We start from the raw sequence: 23324 nt of genomic DNA, 5'->3' as shown, positions 1-23324 counted from the left end.
TCGTGCATCCAGTGCATTGTATCCCAGATTGGCAAATCTGCCCTACAGCAGGGCAGATCTGACGATGCGATGTACGACGAGCGGGTCGCGCATCGGTATCGTGATTGTGAGTAGGTACTCATGATTTGAGCATATTTTACATGATTTGTCATCACGTTTCGTCAAAAGTGGGCAAATCGTGTCAAAAATCGCCATGTGTGTAGGCACCTTTAAGCTGCTGAAACTATTTGGAATTGAATACGGCGAAAAGTTTCCGACAGGCGAAATGATGTCATCCGTGATACTTTTTCGCGGATTCCGTCATTTCGACGCTAATTGAATACGGGCCTCTGTCTAGTAACTGTAGGCAAATGTTATGTATCCCATGATTCAATTATTGTGGTCCAGACAGGCAGCAGTGAAGAGAGTAGTCAGATTCCAAAACACTGGTCAGGGTGGTTTGCAGTCCACAATCTGACACTGACTCTATAGAAAGTCATTATGTTGATGCTAGAATGCTGAATTTTACCATGTCAACATTCTGACACCTGCACCATGTTGACAAAGTTAAAATGTCAGAAAAAAAGCGTTTTGCCCCCCAGCACACTGTAGCAAAATCAAAAATACTTAAATCCTACATGATAATAGAGATTCAGAGGTATTAGTTACATACATTTGCAAATATATGCATAAGCACCAGGCCAATCGTCAAGGCTCCTCTATACTGGCGTCCCTAACATTAAGGGGTTCACGTCCGAGAAGCAAGGCACCCCAAAAAATTCCAGCCAAGGACCATCCCCAGGGCATCACACTTCACTATCACCTTTTTTCCCCTTTTCGTGTGATGCCCTGGGGATGGTCCTTGGCTGGAATCTTTTGGGGTGCCTTGCTTCTCGGACGTGAACCCCTTAATTTTAGGGATGCCAGTATAGAGGAGCCTTGACGATTGGCCTGGCGCTTAGTCATATATTTGCAAATGTATGTAACTAATACCTCTGAATCTCTATTATCATGTAGGATTTAAGTATTTTTGATTTTGCTACAGTGTGCTGGGGGGCAAAACCCTTTTTTATGTGTTCAGTGTAAACCCCGCCCTTTACAAGCACCTGTGGTATGTTGTTAAGCTGATTTAAGCAACTACCATATTTTTTGTTTGCAGTTTGGAGAGGCATGAAGGGAGTAAGCATTAGGAGGAGGTGCTGATCCTTATAGTGCCATGTGGAGATTTTTTGGGTACCTCCAAGGTAAGTTAGCTCTCAGCTCATACACGTGCTGTTATCAAGCAGTACACCAATTTGTAATTACAGTATATGACCCAGAGTGGGTGCTACTATTATGTAGCAATAATTATTTTGGGGTGAGTATTTGGGAGTGGGGCCCCGGGGTTGTTCTGGCTGGACCTTTCTCATGGCATCACCACTTAATTCACATAGAATATTTTTATCACATCTCTAATTGTTTGTATATTATTTATGTCATTTTAATTCTTTCACATTTCATTAACACTTATTGATGTATCCTTACACATCTATCCTTTACACTTCACTAACACCTTTTTTCCCCTTTTCGTGTGATGCCCTTGGGATGGTCCTTGGCTGGAATTTTTTGGGGTGCCTTGCTTCTCAGGTGTGAACCTCTTAATGTTAGGGACGCCTTGATGATTGGCCTGGCGCTTATTCATATATTTGTAAATGTATGTAACTAATACCTCTGAATCTCTAATATCATGTAGGATTTAAGTATTTTTAATTTTGCTACAGTGTGCTGGAGGGCAAAACCCTTTTTCTGTGTTCAGTGTAAACTCTGCCCTTTACAAGCATCTGTGGTATGTCATTAAGCTGATTTGAGCAACTACCATATTTTTTGTTTAAAGTTAAAATGTCGACACATGACTCTGTTAGAGCAGGAAGTTCTCTGGGGCTTGTGACGGACGAGACCCTACCATAAGGTCATGACCATCGCGACCATCACCTGGCTGCTCGCAAAAGCTGTGGGTGGTCAAAAAAAAACAACCCTGATTCAGAGCGAGCGCTGTTCAAGAGCGCCGGCTCTGAATCAGGCCCTCTGTTCATTGACATTTTTCAGCAAACAAATGAACATGGATGAATTGGAAATGATACAGAATATGGTCTGTAATATTGAGACTATCTTCAAAATATCCTGTGAAATTAGTAACAGAAAATTTTATAAAATGAATCGTGAAGACTATAGTAATATTATTGGGAAAAGATAAAAAATTGGAGGAGTAAAGAAAAGAAGGATGTACAGGAAACAACATGAGAGGAAGAGGGAGGAGGGGAAAAGAGAGGAAAGATGGAGGGTAAGGGTCAGCTGGAGTGCTTTAGCAATTGTGTAAAGAAGGTATAAAAACTACACAAAACTAAATCGTATCATATGGGGGTTTGGCTTCAAAATAAGAAGTCCACGAGGTCTAGACCTTCACAAAGTTAGCTGGCGTATCATGGATAACTGAAGTAATGTGCTCCATTCTATAGGTTGGACCAAATAGTATTAATAGTAGTTAACATTGAAGTCGGGATCAGTGATTTCTAAGTAGATGCTACTTGACACTTTGCCATATTAAGGATATGTTTAACTAATTTCTGTGTGGGGTGAGAAATATGAGGGATAGGCAGAGATAAAAGACTATAGAGGAGAGGCCAACATATGAATTCCCAAAACTGTCCTAATTAAATCATGGATATTTGTAGAATGTTGTTCAATACTGGGACAAGTCCACCATATTTGCAACAGGGAGCTATGGTGACCACGCATATGCCAACAAAGCTCAGAGGCCAAAGAATATATAGAATGTAGTCGCGTGGGAAGAAGAAACCAGCTTGTAGGAGTTCTCTTTGATGCGTATCGAGATAAAGCTCTTAGTTATTTCTAGCCTAAGTTTGGTCCACTACCGGGGGTCAGAATCTCACCCACGCCCCATTCCCAAGCCAGCTCATGTACTTCTTTTAGGGGCTGGCTATAGGAACGTAAAAGTTGAAATATCGTCGGAATAAACCCTTTAATAAATTGACAATGCCTACAAATAGTATTGTAGTATTGTATGGGCGTGCTAGGGGTGGGAGGAATAAGAAGGCTGAAGGATATGATAAAAAAAATTGAATTTGTAAATATTGATAGAAAATGCTATGTGGGAGGTAAAAACATGTTTGGAGACTGGCAAATTCAGGAAAGGTGTGCACTGCAAAGTAGCCATGTCCAGCTGCAAAAGTATATTATGACGAGTCTCAGAATGGAAGAGGCAGAGTTATTCCACAAAGGCACCAAAAGAGGTTGAAATGAGCAAAGTTTATAGAGTTGTGTAGCCAGCAATAGTGTGACAATAGCAGGGTGACTAGAAGGGGTGCATCAAAGAAGACAGGAAACAGAAAATACTGATAGTATATAAACTTTTATGGATACCCAAATTTGTTGCCTAAGGGGAGTGTCATAGAGAAGTGTTTTAACCAACAAGAATTTATTTTCTCAATCAAATCTATTTAAAAATATCATTAATAGACTTATCTGAGATCTGGTCAACAAACCTCTGGCCACAGAGGGTCTAAACACCAAATATTAAGTCTATCAATGTAATAATTAATTCATTAGGACCTTCTCAGGGGGTATAGATGAGAGAGCCCACTGCTTATATATAGGAAATGGGTTCAGAGCTTCTTCAGGGCCAGAGGTTCTTTGACCAGAACTCAAATAAGTCTTTTAATTATGTTTTTATGTTCTTCTTTATCTTTGAGGCGTATTGTTTATATTACATGCTTTCCTTGTTTTTTTTGCATATGGAATTTATGTACGCAGTTACACAATTTTTTTTTTTATATTGTAATATTGTTTATATAGCTTTTAATGCCCTAATGCGTGGCACCCCTTATTTTTCTTTGTTGTTATGGGGTTAACTGTACACAACAGGTGTAATATGTGAAGAGGCTGCCAATCTTTTTCTTCCACTTGGTTATATATGTTCACATTGCTTTATAAGATAGTCACTAAGTGCTTCGAAACAACTATTTTTTATTGGTTTACAGGGCTGCCATTAGAAATTATGGGGCCCGGTACTGACAAAATAGGCAGCCCCCCACCAGGGGTATGGGGCAGAGGTGGGCGGAGCAGTGGATAATGTGTGTGGAGCTATTTGGGGTGGGGCATCAATTTGTGCGTAAACCAGTTTAAAAAGTCTCAAAGTTTGGGCTGTTGGGGTGGTTGTTATTATAACATGACAATCTATCATATTATATATGATACTATACAAATACAGAAATATAGGAGAGTGCAGGGAAGGCTGGGTGGACTACGGGGGTGGGCACAGGGCAAGGTCAGGCACTACATACCTGGTTTCTTCTGCAATCCATGGAGAAACAGCATCGGCGGCATTTCTGGAGACAGAGGAATGCACCGGCAGTCAGGGAGAAAGAGCATCGGTGGCATTTCAAATATGGCACCGGCGTGAGCCAATCACAGCTTGTGGACCGGTAACCGATCAGGAGTGACCGCTCCTGATTGAGTGCCTGTCTCCAGGCCCGTGACTGGAGTCCCGGCAGTCCCCCCCTGATGCCGGCCCTATTGATTTATATATAAATATATACACTGCACATACGCTATGTGTGTTTCGGTGTCAGTGTGTGTATGTGTATATATATATATATATATATATAATTACGGTTTAAAAGCTTTAAATATCTGGGAAATTAAAAGTATTGATAGCTTGTGGAAAACCTAGATGACAAATATGAATTCATATCATGAATATTATTAATTTTAACTTTGAGTCTACGCAGTGAGTACAGGGAGGCTGCTGCTGCCACTGTCACGTACTGTACATTGCAGTGGGAAGGAGAGGAGCAAAGTGGAGCTGAGTCAGGACAGTGTTATGTGCAGGCTGAGTCTTCAAGCAACCCTTATTTAAAATGTTGACATAACAATAGGCTGTATAACAGTCCACCTTGCATATTATTCTAGTTGGAACTATGGGTCTGATTCAGAGCCGGACGCTCTGACCAGAGCGCTCGCTCTGAATCAGGGCCGGCCTACCTAACATTGGAGCGGCCTCTTGGATGCTCGCATAGCTGTGGGTTACCACCCACAGCTTATGCGAGCGTCCATGATGATGGTCGCGATGGTCAAGACCATCGCGACCATCGGGCTTGCAACGAGACCCTGCTGTAGGGTCTCGGTGACCGCAAGCCCTGGAGTGATTTTGGCTCTATCAGTGGGGCCGGACCCAGACGGTAGGCGTTCCCTACAGCACGCCCCCGGCACGCCCACCCCCTTTGGTGCGAGACCCATAACGACGGCTACCCCATCGTTATTTGGGTCTCACGCATGTGCACAACGGAGCTCCCTCCATCGTGCGCATGCGCACTAGGGCACCATCGACGCGCTTGCGAGCGCTCTGCGCTCGCGAGCGGGTCAGAATCAGGCCCTATATGCTTCAATTTACACACTTATTAATTCCACTGGAGATGGAGAAATGCAGCTTCAAGCAGCACCGTAAAAGGATGGCAGTGCGCCCTGTGCTGGCCCCGGGCCCCTAAACATGTGCCGTCATGGTCACACCTTTAGAGGGCAGGGCCACCTGCTTTGGGAAGTTGAGCACTGCAGTAGTGGTACTGGCTGTGTATGGGCTCTAGACACCCCTAGGGTACTGGCTTTGGTTTATTTCTTGTAAAAACTGTCACAGTGCTAGCACCAAATACAAACATTTGAATCTTATCCACTGTAAACTGGATTTATCTATAGAAAAAAACACTGTGCTCAATCTCATTTATGAAGCACTGATGACCCAGTCCCTCTTTGAATGCTCTGTCCTGCTGTCATGATTTGGGCTGCATTGTCCCGATCTGCCCGGGAGTTGGAGGTATGACTCATTCATGCTACTTAGTGGGTTCCGCACGCAGTGGTTTATGCAGCAATGTATTGGTGTTTTGCAAAACACAAGAAGGGACAAAGGGGCAGATTAGTGCTCTTCAGCACTAGGAATGCACCAAGAAGCATGACCATGTTTCCTCAGTAATGCAGACATTCCCTCTTAATACCATGACACAATTCTTTTGTCCTGACTGAAAATATGTTGGGAGGTATGGTAGCATGACCCCACCCCCTTTGCTACCAGCTTACCAGTTCCAAGCTGAAATGTGCTAGAGGTCTTCCAGACTTCGTGAGGGGGGGTAGTGAGGGCTGTGTATACTCAGGTTTTGCAAGATTTTGTAAATCCAGTCCAGTAATTTGCCACTGCACTCCTTGAATTGCGATTGCTTTGCTGGTTGCCCCCACAAAATGAATGTAATACCAGTGCCCTCGGTGCGTCACTCCAAGCATAATAAAAAAGACACAATACAGCAGTAGTCTAGTATTGACATTTCAATGCTATTGCATTTTCATCAGGACAATCATATAAAAGCAAACCACATACCTTTATAAGATGTATATCACCCAGTGCTCATAGCGCCATGCACCGGAGCGGGACCGCTCACCCGGCTGGTGACACACATGTAGTGACGTGATGCGTATGTGTTTGCCATCACCATAGGGACAAAGGACCTCATTCAGAGTTGGTCGTAAGCGGCCGCTCGGTCGTACCCAGCGATGTTCGCAAAACAGCGCATGCGTAAGCTTCGCAATGCGCGTGCGCAAACTAGCTGTTGCGATCGGAAATTTTTCTCTCCTTCAACTTGGTGAGGTTGTTAGTTTGAGTGACAGGATGAGGCATTTGTGGGTGGTAACAGGGGAAGGTGCTTGTGAACGGGGGAGTGGAGATACGAACGCTAGGGTGCCTGACTATGCAAACGGCGTTCTATGGGAGTGCATAATTAACTAAGAAGTGTCATGGCACATGTGACATGGGAGGTTTTTACACTGACTTGATCGTAGTGCTTAAGAGAGGGTATGGTCAACCTTAAGCTCTACGACCAGCTCCGATGGTCTCGATTAATCCTTATATGCCCGGAGATGACGTGTATTGCGAACGAGAAGGGGGCGTGTTTTTAGTCTTACGGCTGCATCCTTCCCTCGCTCGTCCAGCTAACGATCCCATCTTAACGACGCAACTTGCGAGCGCTTCATTTGCATATCCGGCCCCTTTTCCCTTACAACCGAGCGGCCGCAACGACCGACTCTGAATGAGGTCCAAAGTCTCATAGCCAAAGCTATCAAGAAGAAACAATATAAATATAAAAAAAACACACATATCATGAAAGTAGGATCCCTAATGTATGAGGCATAAAATTAATGTAAGGCACATACTGCAACAAGATGTTCGTCATGTTAAACCAAATACATAATGCAATAAACCAAAATCACCTTAAACACAAGTTTATAACAGTTTATAGAAACTAACCCAATGCTAATTGCTCATTTAACCCTCTAGGGGCAAGGGCAAATATAAGCAGATCGTCAATATAACGTGCATAATAGAACGCGATTCTATTGGTGATAGAAACTCTAGAGAAAAACAGCTGTTTTTCAATATTAAACATATAGATGTGTGCTTATGATGGGGCCACACTGGACCCCATCGCACAGCCGACCATCTGTAAATAGAATTTATTTTCGTAGAGAACTTTTTTAGAATAAGCTGGAGTAAATCTAGTACTACATCCAATTCAGGACCAATATACAAGAGATGTCCCAATAGGAATCTTCTCATGGCAGCCAGTCCATCTGTATGTGGAATTACAGTATATAGGCTCCCAAAATCTAAGTTACACATCCAAATTTCACCATCCATAGCAATCAGCTAATTTTTTCAATAAAGAGGATGTATCCGATAGCTAGTTCTCATTGTTGGCGGATTCATGGTTGCATCAAAGCATCCAAATAGACGACTGTTGGTTGTAATAAAGATCCTCTGGCTGCTATAATGGGACTGCCAGGGCGATCAATAAAGGATTTATGGATCTTCGGGGTAGTATAGAAGATAGGAATCACAGGATGTTGAAGGATGAGAGCATCACTTAAAGCTTTAGTAATATAGCCTTTATCTACTACATTATTGAGGATCTCCGTTAATTAATTTTTCACTATTTTTGATGGATCGGAAGGGAGAATCCTATACGTAGAAATATCATCAAGATGTTTGGCAACCTGTATTTTGTAACTGGCCATCTACTTGGATGCTTTGATGCAACCATGCATCCGCTAACATGAGAACTCACCTCCTCCTCCTCTTTGTCATAATATATATATATATATATATATATATACACACATACACACGAGGATGAGTAAAAATCTCCCAGCTTTGTAATAAACTTTGTCAATCTGTCAACAAGCTTTTGTATTCCCTCATTACAAATGTTTTAGGCTGAGCTGCAAGCCACGAATGCTCCGCTGTCGTGGATAATTGCATAGGCAGAGCCATGGCTGATTTGCAAATGATTTGCAACATAATCCACTGTCACTCGTCTATCCAACAGAGGCCCTGATTCAGAGCCGCTCGTAAGCGGCCGCTCGTTCGTTCTGACCGATGTTCGCACATCTGCGCATGCGTACGGATTTTAATACGCATGCGCGAACCAGTCAGTGCTATATAGCGAATGCCTGCTATTTTGAATGACAGAAGGAGGCGTATGTGGGTGGTAACAGGGGAAGGTGCTTGAAAACGGGGGTGTGGAATTAGATCGCAGGCGTGCTTAAAGGTCAAAATGGGCGTTTTAAGGGAGTGCATAATTAATACAGCAGCGTCACTGACCACGTCACTTGGTTTTTTTTTACTCCGAACTGCTCGCAAAATAGCGGTTGAAAAAAACAGCCACAAGAATAGCGAGCAGTTCATACGCTGTTCGATGTACTCGATTAATCTAATAAATAGCGGACATGATGTATGGTGCGAGCGGCAAGGGGGCGTATTTTTCAAAATTACAACTGCAAGTTTTGCTCGCTCGTTCAGACTTAGAGGCGTGAACAGACCGCAATTAGCGAATGGTTCATTTGAATAGCCACCCCTTGTTTTAGAACGAACGACCGCAAATAGCGAGCTGCTCTGAATGAGGGCCAGAATCAGTTCATGTGCACGCTCAATTTTCTCATCAGTCGTAGATGGACGTCCGGCTCCTTCTTCATGGCTGACACTTTTGTGCGACCTTCTTTGAACTTCTCTATCTATTCATACACACTTCTTTGTGACAAAATACTTTCTCCATACTGTGCACAAAGTCTTCGATAAATATCGGCACCAGACACACCCTCAGACCACAAAAAACGAATCACTGTACGCTGCTCTTCTTTTATGCAAATAACAATTTTTTCATGCACTGCAGTCACAAATGAACTAATGTAACACGTTCAAACCTACACAGCAGTGACTGGGAAGACAGCAAACTAGTATGGAAAGTGTTGATAAGACAGTGCGGCCATCAGAATTTTTAATATAACTGGAGTGCAGATAATATTTGACTTACCCTCGTGTATGTACAGTTGATATATATATATATATATATATAATTTAAAAATACATGTCACTGAATAAAAGGCTCTACAAAATAGTGATATTAATATATATTGGGCCAAATGTAATAGGGTGAGAGTTTAGAAAATGTGAGAGTTTAGCAGTAATCTCTCACATCGGTTGAGTTTTATCTTCAAAATGGGAAGACATCTGAATGAGAGTTTTTTGAGTCTGAAAAACATGCGAGTTTATATTTATATTGGGCGAGTGTAAAAAGTGTGAGAATTTACTGCTAAACTCTCAAATTTTCTAAACTCTGGCCCATTATCTTTTCTTGGATCAAACCTCCACTATTCACCAATATTCATACTGTACCTATAAATATTGGTGAAATCATATAAAATGGCCCTCAAATGTGAAATTCTGTTTTCGTGTCTTACCCAGCAATCTGCAAGGCAGGGACCAATTGATTTGTGTTCCATCCCTGTCCTGGACCCTTCCTGCAAACATGCAGGTGTCATGCCGTCATATAAGGGGACAAAACTGTTTTATTTATCTAAAATTAAATGCCAGCTAATGGCTACATGATAGCAATAAACTGTTATATACAGTATTTATGAGTTATGTTATTAGTCAAGTAGAGTTCCTAATCCTATCAAAGCAATTGCAAGCTAATGCATTAACCTCTTATTACAAACTACTTAATGTAAACTAATTCAAGTAATCATAAAGTTAAAACTGACAGGAACTGGAAGTACTAATTAGTCTGATCTCTAATTACAAAGTTCCTTCCTATGCTAAGTGCCTTTAGATAAAACCTAATCTCTTATTTATTTGTGGGAACAAATTCAGCAACAGAATGCAAAAAGTAGCCCTGCCACTACAAGGGCCTTTATAATGATAGAAGAATGGTGGTGTTATTCCCTTAGGTACAAATTACTGTGCATTTCTATCCTATTATTGCAGAATATGGAATTAATTCAGATGTGGAAAATTGCATTTGAATTTATACTGTTAAGGGTTATTTGTATTTTCTATGCTGAACCCTGGCATGCCCAACTGTGAGAAAATAATTGAGCCATGCAGGAAGTACATAAATAGTGCTCTCATTGCAATGCTGACTTATCTTTTCCTGGGTTCTGGCACCACATAATAATCAGTAAGCTGTTTCACATCTAGTCACTTTAACTGAAGGAAGCGTGGACAGACATACATAACAGACCACATCATACCATTACAAGGAGGAAAAAGCATGCACAAGTATATATCTGTTCATGACTATTATTATATAAGACCCTGGGGTATATTTCCTAAAGTGCGGGTTTTTAGAAGTGGAGATGTTGCCCATAGCAACCAATCAGATTCTACTTAACATTTATCTAGCAGCTTCTAGGAGATAATAGCTAGAATCTGATTGGTTGCTATGGGTAACATCTTCACTTCAAAAAACCTGCACTTTAGGAAATAGTCCACTTTAGTAAATATACCCCCCTAGATTCTCAAATTATTCAATTATATTTACCTCAAGTAGTTCCTCAGAACCGGAGAGGCAGTTTGTGCCAGGAGAAATGGGTGATGGGTAGAGATAGTGGGTGATGGAGAGGCAGTGGGTGACCGGAAATGGTGACAGGGAAAGGGTGTCAGGGAGAGGCAATGAGTGATAGGGAGAAGCAGAGGGTGATGGGGAGAGGGTGATGCCTTGTAAAGGGCAGAGGGTGACAGGAGAGAGAAGGGGCGATGGGGAGATAGGGACGCAGGACAGAGTCAGTGGGTGACGGGGAGAGGGTGACAGAGAGCAGCAGTGGGTGACGCCAGAGAGAGGGTGACAGGGAGAGTCAGTGGGTAATGCCAGGGTTAGGGGGTCAGGGAGAGGTAGTGGGTGACAGGCAGTGGGTGACAGTAAGAGGCAGTGTGTGACACCAGGTAGATGGTGAAAGGCAGTGGGTGACAGGTAGAGGATAATGGGGAGAGGCAGTGGGTGATATATAAGGAAGTACTGGGCTGGATGGAAAGAGAACAGTGAGATGGTGGTGGTGGGAATGGGGGAACACAAGGCTGGAGAAGGGGTACACTGGGCTGAATGATGGAGGGTCACTGTGACTGGACTGGCTACGGGGATTCTTGGAAAGGGGCAATTAGATGGAGGCAGTGGGCTGTTGGGGAGGGAAGGGGGGAGACACTGGGATGTGGGAGTCAGAGAGATGGTGGGGGACACTGGGCTGGATGAGGGGGCACTGGGCAGGATGAGAAGGGGGCAGTGAAAAAGGGATGGGAGGGGGGAACACTGTGACTAGACTGTTTGCATAGTACCTGTGCCAAATAGAATTGCAGATAGTACATGTGCTGGGGTTTTGGAATTGTAGAGAGAGAAAAGAGCAATTAGCTGCAACACAAAATATGTCATCTGTGGAATAGCTTTTCCACACATTTTTGTTTTGCAGCTCATTGGACTCTCTCTCTGCAAAAATCCAGATCCTTGCAACATTCCAGCTTCCTGTCCTGTGTCTCCTCCAGCCTCCTGCTCGCTGTGTCACCTCCAGATGCCTGCACCATTCCAGCTTCCTGCCCCATGTCTCCTCCAGCCTCCTGCTCCCTGAGTAACCTCCTGCCCCATGTCCCCTCCAGCCACCTTGCTCTCTCTAGCCTCCTGCCCCGTATCGACTCCAGCTCCCTGTGTCATTTCCAGCCTCCTGTCCCATGTCCCCTCTTGCCTCCTGTATCTCTCTTGCCCCCTGACCTGTATCGCTTCCAGCTCAAGCTCAGTTTCACCTCCAGCTCCCTGTGTGATTTAACCTTTCTACTTTTTGTCATTCTACCTCCTGATCCCTGTCATCTCTGTCAGGGCTCTGCCGGGGATCAGCGCGGCCTTACCTCCTCGCCAGCTTCCTTTGATCTCCCGGGCGGCCGGGCAGCTGGCTCGGCGGCTGAGAGGACGCTGAGCATTCTCCCCGTGTGTAGGGGACTGCGGGCGGTCCGGTGTCAGGACTCGGGGTTCCCGGCATGGGCGCCGCCATGTCAGTCGGCCCATGTGACTGTACTTCTGGCCTGGGATAGGTGAGCGTCAGCTGATCGCTGTGCACCTATCAAAGGGTTCTGTGGGGTATATAGCCTGCTTCCACCTTTCTGCAAACTGCCTGAACAACGGTTGTCTCCTAGTCCCTAGTTGAGTTCCGGTCCAGGTTCCTGGCGTTCTATTCCTCTACAGTGTGTTCCATCTCTGCCTGTGTGCCAAGACGTTACTGTGATCCCTGTGCAACAGTGAGTTACCATCTGCCTGTGTGCTAAACGTGTCTCTAGTGAACTTCTTGCAACAGTGTATTACCATCTGCCTGTGTGCTAAACGTGTCTCTAGTGAACCTTGTGCAACAGTGAATTACCATCTGCCTGTGTGCTAAAACGTGTCTCTAGTGAACCTTGTGCAACAGTGAATTACCATCTGCCTGTGTGCTAAACGTGTCTCTAGTGAACTTCATGCAACAGTGTATTACCATCTGCCTGTGTGCTAAACAAGTCTCTAGTGAACCAGGTGCAACAGTTAATTACCATCTGCCTGTGTGTTAAACGAGCCTCTAGTGAACTTCATACAACAGTGAATTACCATATCTGCCTGTGTGTTAAATGTGTCACTAGTGAACTTTGTGCTACAGTATTGCCAGACTTCTTTACGTTGTTTGTGGATCACTCCACAGTGCCTTAAACCTTAGGCATCTCTTATTAGGGCCACGGTTATTTGTGTCTCCAATTCCCACTGAGCTCGGATACCTGGTCAAAGGACCGCGACCTGCTCACAGGGTGCAGCTAAGCCCAAATCCCGATTGGAGGGGTCACTGGCGAACACCATCCTGTGGGTTAGACTCCGCACCATTGCCCAGGTCTCGTCAACACTCGAGAGCTGTGGATGAGGAGAACATATATCCAGGCCCCTCGCCTTCGTTTCCTCCCGCAACCCGGACCCAGAGTTTCCACTCCCCCAGCGCCAAGCGTGCTCCTGCCCCATGTCACTTGAGATTCCAGCCTCCTGCCTTTCCTGCCTTTCCAGCCTCCTGTCCCCTTGTGTTTCCAGCCTCCTGCTTGCCTTTCCAACCTCCTGTCCCCTGGTCTTTCCAGCCTCCTTCTGCCCCCTTGTATTTCCAGCCTCCTTTTTACCCCCTTGTCTTTCCAGATGCCTTCTGCCCCTTTGTCTTTCCAGTCTCCTGCCCCCCTATCTTTACAGACTGTGCCCCCTTCCCTCTAAGCTGAGAGTGGTGGTTGATGGCCAAACAAAACATTTTTTCTCTCTTCATAAGCATCAGGAAATAGAATTAGAATCCTCTTGTAGACAGCTAGAATTAGAGTATCTGTCTACAGATTCATCAAAATTAGTATGGTTGGCCTCACTAGAAGAATGGAATAAGCACCCTTTGGCTAAAGCTCAATTTAGGCTTTTATTTGCAGCTCATTCAAAATCTTTGGGCAGATAGGCTGGAAAGTTATCTAGTACATTTAGTTAGGGCCGAACATTCATCTAACACAGTAATGGAGGAGATGGATGAAGAAGGTGAGGTTCAAAGGTAGACCCCCGATATTGTGGGAGTATTTGTTCGTCTCTATCAGACCCTTTATGCGTCTAAATTGGTATGTAGTATGGAGTACTTGGGCAGTTATCTTGTTAATATTCCTCTTCCTTCTCTATCTAGTAAGGCTAGGGATTTTCTGGATTCTCCATTTACATTGGAGGAGATAGATGTGGCTCTGGTCTGATTGAAGTGCCAATTGAGCTTTATAAACAGCATTCTTGCTTCTACCTACCTCGATTATTGGAATTGCATAATCAACTATTTGATAAAGAGACTCTTACACAATCTATGTCGGAGGCTTTCATAATTGTTTTGCCTAAACCAGGGAAGGGTAGGAAATTTCCTGAATCATATCGTCCAATATCTTTACTCTCTACAGATGTTAAAATTTTGGCTAAAATACTTGCAATTATGTGATATCATTAATGTTTCACCCGGATCAAACGGTTTATGCCAGGTAAATCAACAGCTCTTAACCTTAGACACCTATTCATTCATCTTCAGGTCTCCCATGGAGAAGAGTCATCCTCAGTAATTGGATGCAAGCAAGGCATTCGACTTGGTTCAGTGCCCTTTCTGTGGGAGACCATGAAATGCTGCGTTATAGGGCCTGTGTTTATTAAATTCGGTTCAGCTTCTTTATTCTGCCCCTACAGCTCGTGTTTCAGTGAATGGATTTATATCATCATCTTTTCCTCTATCACGTGACATGAAACAAGGATGGTCTCGCTCTCCAGCACTGTTTTCTATTGCAATTAAGCCCCGGCCTGTTTACTGCGATAACATAAATGCATTTGGGGGTTAGAATTGGGTTCAAGGATAGATAAAGTGGCATTATAAGCTATTGATTAGTTGTTGTTTATTAATGAATATCATAAATGTTTGCCTGTAGCATTTGATCTTATTACCCAATTTGGTAATTTTTCAGGATTGTCCATAAATTGAGATAAGTCCTATATTCTCCCTTTAAGGGGTCCTTGCCTGGCTACTCCTTTAGTTACCTTACCTTTACAATGGGTGGACAGATTTAAATATCTTGACATTTAAATTTCTAACATACCTCATGAGTATATTCACTTAATGTTAAACCTCAATTGGAATATTTAAAGGTAAGGATGAGTAATGAGTAGAGTCAATTTAACTCCCTAAATTTCTATGTTTTTATAAAACTCCAGTCTTTCTATCATCTGCAATTTTCAGGAGGACTAGCACTACCAACTTTTCGGTTATTTTATTATGCTTCTCAGCTGGCTCATTTGTGGATGAGGCTTAGGGATTCAGACCCTGTAGCACTGCCTAAGTTGTTAGCTGTGCAACTGGGACTCTTACATACTCTGTTACAGACTCTGCTCAGTGGTAGGACAACTGGGAGTGGTATTCCTTTGGTAGTTCAGGCAATTCGGGTATGGGAATCAGTTGTAAAGTTGATGGGGGAAGAGGGTTTGATCATAACTAAAATGCAAAACTTGTGACTGATATTCAAAGCTGTGCACCTTGAGTGACCCACATACACACCCTACCTGTTATAGAGCAAGCAAGGTGGTTGTATCAGTGTTGTGAAGGCCCCGGTTTCTGATTACCTGTGTCAGGATGGGCGTGCGGCACTCCAATGTGTTTTCGCAGAGCACAACATCACTCTCCAAGCATGACACAAGATAGCTTCACGGGTAATAAGCTTGCTAGATGTACTATGTTGATGTCAATTATTAAGCACAATCTATCTTCCCCATTGATGTCGCTCATCAGTGTTTAAGGCGCTCCCTAAACCTAAGAGCTCTTCATCTGACTTACCTAGTGTTGTTGTGGGATTGCTTACTTTAAATTGTTTAAAAAGTTTAAAACCAAAATAATGCAACATATGGGGCCAAATGTAATAGGGTGAGAGCTTAGAAAATGTAAGAGATTAGCAGTAAACTCTCACATTGGTCGAGTTTTAGCTTCAAAATGGGAAAACATCTGGATGAGAGTTTAAATTGTTAGAGTTTTTTTAGTCTAAAAACATGCAAGTTTGCCTGTTCTTGGACTCTATTACATTGGCCGAGTTTAAAAAGTGCGAGAGTTTACTGCTAAACTCTCATATTTTGTAAACTCTCACCCTATTACATTTGGCCCATGGTCTTGAGCTAAATTATGCTTTACAAATGTCTGGGAAGTGCAGGCTTTTAAAGTGACCCAGCAGCAGTTTACTGGAAAAAAACATATAATAGATGTATTTTACTATTCATTTTTATTCTGCATTTTCTGTTATATGTATGACAAAATAAATGTATGTATTTTATAATGGACTTTAGCCTTTTAACTTTTGGTCAATGGTTGAACAATACTTAATATTCTGAATGACTTAATTAAATTATTGGGTTCTTCAAACCTCAGATTTGTTTTTTAAGTTTGTGCTAACTGTATACATATAAGTAATTATGTAAGTTTGTTTCAGGTTATCCAGACTATATGAAGCTAGTGAAGGACAAAGATGGCAAGCAACTCAAATCTAATAATCCAGGAGAAGATAAAAGAATCTTAATCTTTGTTATACATTTGTTCATTTTTCAAATACAATGGCGTCAAAGGAGCCTAGTATGTGTCTTGTAAATGGAATTGGAGCAAATCTATGCCCCATGATGGAAATAGGAAAGAGTAATTTAACTGCACCTGTAGGCTCCTGCTTCCAATATATTAATATGACCATTTCCACGAATGTCCAAAACTCTATTGCCTCTTCATGGTTCTCAACAATTTTTGCCATTATTGGCCTTTCTTCTAATTTGTTTGCTCTTTGTGTCTTGGTCAATGCATCCAAGAAGACCCGAAGTCGCTCACGGTCCTCTTTTTTAATTTTTCTATGTGGTTTGGTGGTCACAGACTTCATGGGACTGTTAGTAACTGGCATTATCGTGGTGTCTAATCACTTTGCAAAGTTTGACTGGCAGGTTCTTGATAAAGACTGTCATCTCTGTAATTTTATGGGACTATCCATGGTCTTTTTTGGGCAATGTCCTCTTCTACTTGGTGCAGCCATGGCTGCTGAACGGTTCTTTGGTATAAACAGACCATTTTCACGTTCCGCTAATGTCTCAAAAAAGAGAGCTTGTGTCATCGTGGTCATGGTGTGGTGCTTTGCTTTTGTTTTAGCTTTGCTTCCTATAATGGGCCTTGGAAAGTATACGTTGCAGTACCCAAAGTCATGGTGCTTCCTGACTTTGCAACAAGACTCGAAGAATAAAGCCTTTGGCTTAATTTTTTCCCTGACCGGCATTTTCTCTGTTTGCCTCTCTTTTATCCTAAACATTATCAGTGTTGTGACCTTGTGTAGAGTTTATCATGACCGTGAATCTGTCCAAAGGCGCAGGGACAGTGAAGTGGAAATGATGGTCCAGCTCGTTGGGATCATGATCATCGCAAGTCTATGCTGGCTTCCATTATTGGTAAGTTTCTGATATTGCCAAGTTAGTTGCCTTTCACATGTCATGTCATATGTAATGTCATAGTAGTCACATTTGGACTAGCCTTTAAAAGTTACTAAGAGCTCAATGGGATTCAAGTCACAGAACTCCATGGTGACGTCTTATATACAGAATTAATAGTAAGGGCTGCATTATTCCTTAAAATACATGTATTCTCAGTGAAAACTGAAGTGACGAGAACTCACTAGATATACAGAAATTATTTAAAGGAGTTAAAACATATATCTATATCAATTGTTTATTGTAGTATTATCATTAATACAATTACGTTAATAATACAGTTGGCTGCTGCCATTAAATTAATTGTTACAGTCATGTTGTAAAGTTAATGTTTTATTAACACAGAAAGATGAAGTATTTTAATTTTGCTAATATAAATTTTAAATACGTCAAAAAATCCTGTAATATTTTTTTTTGTCTACATATGTAACTTTTTTTTATTTTGTCTTATCTCTTCACTGTTGAGGGTTTTTTCTTCCCCGTGCTAAGCTTATGATGACACTTTTTACATGGGTCACAGTCCAACATCAATATCAGTATTTTTTTCTGTACATTAGTGCCTATAAAAATGAAACCTTGTTTTTTTCAGAAGACTGAATTTTAAAAAAATACCCTTTATATACCTTCTCATACAGCAAATAAAATGTACCCCAAATAGCCAAAAAGTGATGATGATTATTATTATTATTATTATTATTATTATTATTATTATTATTATATCATAGGAAAGTGTGAACTAAAAGCAAAGGTGTAATCTGTTTCCCATAAATACCATAATGGAATAATTAGTAGTTCTTATGTTGGCATTAATCCATCCAAAATAGCAAAAAGCAGCATTTTATGTAGGTTTTCATAATAAAATCTGTGCTTGAAAATTATATTACATTATTATTGTACCTGTGATGGGCCTATAAATTGATCTGAGCAACTGCCATATGGTGTATCACGATTCTGAGAGGCATGGATAGGATCAGCAGTTGTGGGGTATGCTGGTTCTTGTAGTACCATATTGGAGGATCTTGGGGGCTCCCAAGTAAGTTAGCTCTCAATTTAGAAATACCAATGGCCAGGGCCGGACTGCCCATTTGGCAGTTTTGGCAAATGCCAGAAGGGATAGTGGGCAGATGGGCCGGTCCGGCCCTGGCAATTTTGTGGAGGGGGGCCTGGGTGGTAGCAGCTTTGAACTTGTTGCCATATGGCTGCCCAGCCATCCGCAGCAGCTTTTGAAAATGGCAGAGCTGCTCTCATTCTGATCTAGCGCAGCCGCTGCTGATTGGCTGCCGGTACGCAAGCTCCGATTGGCTTGCGTCCGGCGCCTATTTGAATGAGAGCAGCACAGTCATTTTCGCGGGAACAAGCCTTTCTCATCCTCTGCAGGGCACCTGGGACAGGTCCCTGGGGATGCCAGATTAAAGTGAGGGTGGCGGGGTGCTGTCATTTTCAAGGGCTGCATTCTGCAACAAGTTCAAAGCTGCTGCCACACAGGCCCCCCTTCGTGACACTGGCCGGATCCGATTGGCTGCTGGAGCATAATGTGTAAGGGGCATTACTGTGTGGCATAATGTGTTATAAGGTGCATAATGTATAAGGGGCATAAAGTATAAGATGCACTACTACTACATGGCATAATGTGTTATAAGGGGCATAATGTATAAGGGGCATAATGTATAAGGGGCCCTACTACTGTATGGCATAATGTGTATAAGAATTACTACTGTGTGGCATAACCTAAATGGGCTCTGTGTAGTGTAACGTGAATGGGCATTACTATGTGAATAAGGGGAATTTAATGTGCGGTGTAATGTGACTAAGGGACACTACTGTGCGGTGTAATGTGATGAAGGGGCACTGCTGTGTAGCATAATTTGAACTGGGGGTACTATTGTGTGTTCACGCCCCTTCCCTGCGAGACCACACCTGTTTTTATATTTGCATGCTTTACTTGTGGATGGTGGCACCAATGCTCTTTATGTACACAGGGCACCAAAATGTGTAATTATGACACTGCTCTGGTGTGTGCAGATACAGTATGTCCTCTGTGTTCAGTTGCCCTGCCCTAAATAATTGCTACTATCTAATCCTCTACAATTGCTAAGATAGGGCTTTATCAATTGGGAAAATGCCTTCCGTTTTCTTTGTGTGTGACCTACTGTACACCAATGTAGTGCCAGCTTTACCTAACAGAACCAACCACAAATACTAAAGGTCTGACTATGGCCCATGTATGAATCCCCTGCAGGATCAGCTCTGTAGTGTGTGTATTTTAATACAGAGAATAATGTACACTTGTATATTGCTCTAATATTAATTATGTTTGGAAAAGCATAGACTGACAAGAAGTGGGAGGAGTCAGGAATATTAAGGGGAGGAGTCTGTACCAGGAACCAGATGCTGACGCGAGGTGGGCCTATGTGTTTTAAATGTCAGGGCCTATTTTTCGTCCCAGTCCGGTCCTGCATATGGCCCAAAGTATATCCTATTATCATGTGGCTTTAGGACCACCATGCCTTGCCGTTGCTGGAGGCTTACCATACTGTATGTATGTAACTGAGATCTCTGCATTACTATTATCATGTAAAATTGTACATATCTGTTACTGGGATTCAGTATGATATACCGCCGGCCACATGGTTCAAATCCCTACAGCGGCAGCCCGACAAGGATGAAAATTCCGATCGTCCCAAGGTAAGTATTAACTAACCTAATTCCTCCCCTAACCCTCTCTTAGGGGTGCCTAACCATAACTTGCCCCCCAAGTGCCTAACCCTAACCCCCTTCTAAGTACCTAAACCTAACCCCCCCCCTTCCCCACCGCCTAAACCTAATTCCCCCCCCGGGGGGGTGCCTAATCCTAACCTCCCCCCGGGGGTGCCTAACCCTAACCACCCCTTCCACTAGCCTAAACCTAACCTCCTGGGGGTTGCCTAACCCTAAGTCTCCCCGGGAACCCTAAACCTAACCCCCCCCCCCGCGGCTGTCCTCGCCCGGCTTACCTTCCATCGATAAGGGAAATTGACAGGCATCGGGATTTCGACGCCTGTCATTTAACCCTTGCTGGGTTGTACAGTCGGGAAGCCGGCGGTTGGCATTCTGTCCATCGGCTTCCCAAATGTTACCCCTGTTACTGGTCTGTTTGCAATATGCTGGAGGAATTTTGTTTTTTCTAGTCTTGAAAAATACTTTTTTTTACTAGTTTTCACTGTATATAACTAAATTTACTCAACGTTATCAATAGTATGGTAGCACAGCAGCGTATACCATTTTCAAAACTTGAACAACTACCGCATTAATGAAGGAACCCCAGTTTTTATTTGGCACAAGACGGAGCAGATGTGGGCATTCACTCTTTCCATCTGTGGAAAATTATATTATTTGCGTAGTTGGGTGTCATTATCTGGTGTCCTAGAAACGGCCCTGGTGCTGGTGACGGTTAGTCCACACGTTGTACAGTACAGCTTAACCAGGTCAATGTACACATCCACTAAAAGACATCAAAACAACTGCATGATTACGACATTGTAATCGTGCAGTCGTTTGTCAGTCTGTGATGAGCCTGTACTGAACGAGCAGTCGGTCAGTGTAGGCACATCAATCATCTCCTAACATGCTCAACCTGACATTATCGTCAGGTTGTACAGCATGTTTGCCCGATGATAGATGTCTAAACAACCTGCGGGAGCGCGCATCGCTGGTCGTTTTAGACATTTTTCTAAAATGATCTGCAAATGATTTGCGAAAGATTAATGAACGATTGAACGATATTGTTATCGTTCAATCGCTCAATTTAATCGTCTAGTGGATATGTGCATTTAGATTTATTGAATCAGGTGGAGTTTTCCTTTTTAGATTGGGACAGCTTTGCCTCACTCTCTACAGTGGGTGGCACAACCGTGGCTGATGTTTAAAGCCTCACCCCCTTGCTGAGATAATGCCGCGGTTCGCGAGTGTATGAGAAGGGGCAGGACCTAAAGCCATGAAGTGCCTGCCCCATCAAAAGCCTGGTGTTGCAACTAGAGATGAACGGTCCGGATTACCGCTCCGAACATGGGGTATCCGAGCCCATCCGAACTAGCGTTCGGGTGTTCCCGATGACTCAGATCCCCCAGTGAGTTCGAACGTCATGTGAATGACGTCGGATTCTCGAGAGACTTGTTTTTCTATACAAGGCGCCAAGTCCTGTTCGCAGCGCCTTGTATAAAAAAACACAGAAAGAGGTACATGCACGCTGCGCATCACTCTGCTAAGGGGACACTCTGTGCTATACTATGCTGATGGCTATGTATAGGGACACTTACAGCACGCTGCGATATACTTTGCTGATGGTGGCTATGTATAGGGGCACTGTGACAGCACGCTGCGCTATACTCTGCTGATAGTGGCTATGTATAGGGGCACTGAGCACGCTGATGTATGCTGCGCTATACTCTGTTGATTAAGTGGTTGTGTCCAAAGACTCCAGACTTACAAGTGGCTGTGTGTACAAAAAAAATGTTTAAATAAAAAGTAAAAAAAAAACCTTCAAGAAAGTCAAAAGTTTTTTTTTGGTGCTGTACCCCACGTGTATACATTACAAGCAAGATGACTCCTTGGGCCATACCCCACTGTGTATACAAGCACTGTGACTGCTTGGGCATAAGACCACTGTGTATACAAGCACCGTGACTGCTTGGGCATAAGCCCACTGTGTATACAAGCACCGTAACCATCTTGCGCTACCTTTCAATTCTGCCACTGCTGTGTGGCAATGTTTCAATAGATGTGCTTTAAAAAACTGTGATGTCTGTGCCGCTGTTCTGTGGCTTAGTAACCATCCAGCTCAATGCAGCCTTTGGCCAATAATGGTGAAAACAATATTGTGAGCTGTGAGGTGGTCTAAAATTACTGTAAATGACTGGAAATGAATGTTATTAAGGTTAATAATACTCTAGGAACGAAAAAAAAGCCCAATTTATGCGATTTTAGCTTTTTTGTCATTTTTTCTAAAAAATCCAAATCCAAAGCCAGTCACCACAGTTTGGCAAATCCAAGTCCAAATCCAAAGCCGGACAACGAATTAGAACCAAATCCAAATCCGGCAAAAATGGTCCGGCGCACATCCGTAGTTGCAACAGGTAGTGTATGTGCTCTCTCTCTCTCTTTCTCTCCATTTCTCAGATAAGGTAAGGGGCAAAGTACTATTGGCAGGGGCCGTAGCAATTTTATCGGTGGTGCCCATCCCACTTAAGTGCCCCGGGTTCCCCATAAACCTTAATTTGGGCCTGACAAGCAGTGGTGATACAGTGTACTTGCTGTTTAGCAGTGCGACTCTGTAGGGCTCTGTATGGTTTGAGTATCCTGGTCTGACAAGGAATGGGTATGTAATGCCGGCTGTCGGGATGCCTCCTGTCACAATACTGACAGCGGCATCCCGATGGTTGGTATCCCGGCCAGGGTCGGGTAAGTGTACTTACGCCCCCCCTTCTCCTCAACCTAACCCTCCCCTCTTTCCGCAGCTAACACTAAGGGTGCCCTGGCTTACCTTTGTTCGGGCAAGCGTCATCCTGGATTCTGGCATTGGGATTAAGATAGGTGTTGGTATTTCGACACCTATCTTAATTCCCTTGTTGGGATTCCAGCATCGGCATTGAGACTCATAACTACATCCCGTCTGACAATCCCCATGGAATACCAGGGAGTAAAGAAGTGCGGAGATGCTGCACATGCACAGTAGTACATGTCAGAGGTCGGGCCTGTCTAACTGACTCCGGCAGGTCCTAGCGACCGCCAAGTCAGTCTACCTTGTCAAGGTACAGGGAGGAAGCAGCGTAGGATTGCACTCCTTCCAACATTACATCCATGGGATGCTTCTCTAAGTAGCAGTCCCTTCAGCCATTGGTGAGAACTTAGAATCGCTCATAGCTGCTCGAAGATGCATATGTCGGCTACCATGCACAG

The 23324-nt window shown here is 43.3% G+C and overlaps 1 protein-coding gene across 3 annotated transcripts in view; it reads left to right on the top strand.

Annotated features, from left to right (window-relative positions):
- Positions 1-23324, top strand: part of TBXA2R (thromboxane A2 receptor) — a 145324-nt gene that overhangs the window by 61233 nt on the left and 60767 nt on the right. For 2 of the 3 annotated variants that reach the window (XR_015871841.1, XM_088452985.1), the window contains exon 2: positions 16364-17351. Coding sequence is in view for 2 of the 3 variants with exons in the window: in XM_088452985.1 (XP_088309111.1) it covers positions 16485-17351 (867 nt within the window). In the remaining variant the exon portion in view is untranslated. Of the gene's footprint in view, positions 1-1148; positions 1224-16363; positions 17352-23324 lie in introns of those variants that run through there. The other variant, XM_088452986.1, reaches the window with a different exon arrangement.

Source organism: Taudactylus pleione, unplaced genomic scaffold (genome assembly GCF_031769625.1).
Source record: "Taudactylus pleione unplaced genomic scaffold, aTauple2 ptg000560l, whole genome shotgun sequence".
Classification (NCBI taxonomy): Eukaryota; Metazoa; Chordata; class Amphibia; order Anura; family Myobatrachidae; genus Taudactylus; species Taudactylus pleione.
This window is presented reverse-complemented; position numbering and strand designations above follow the sequence as displayed.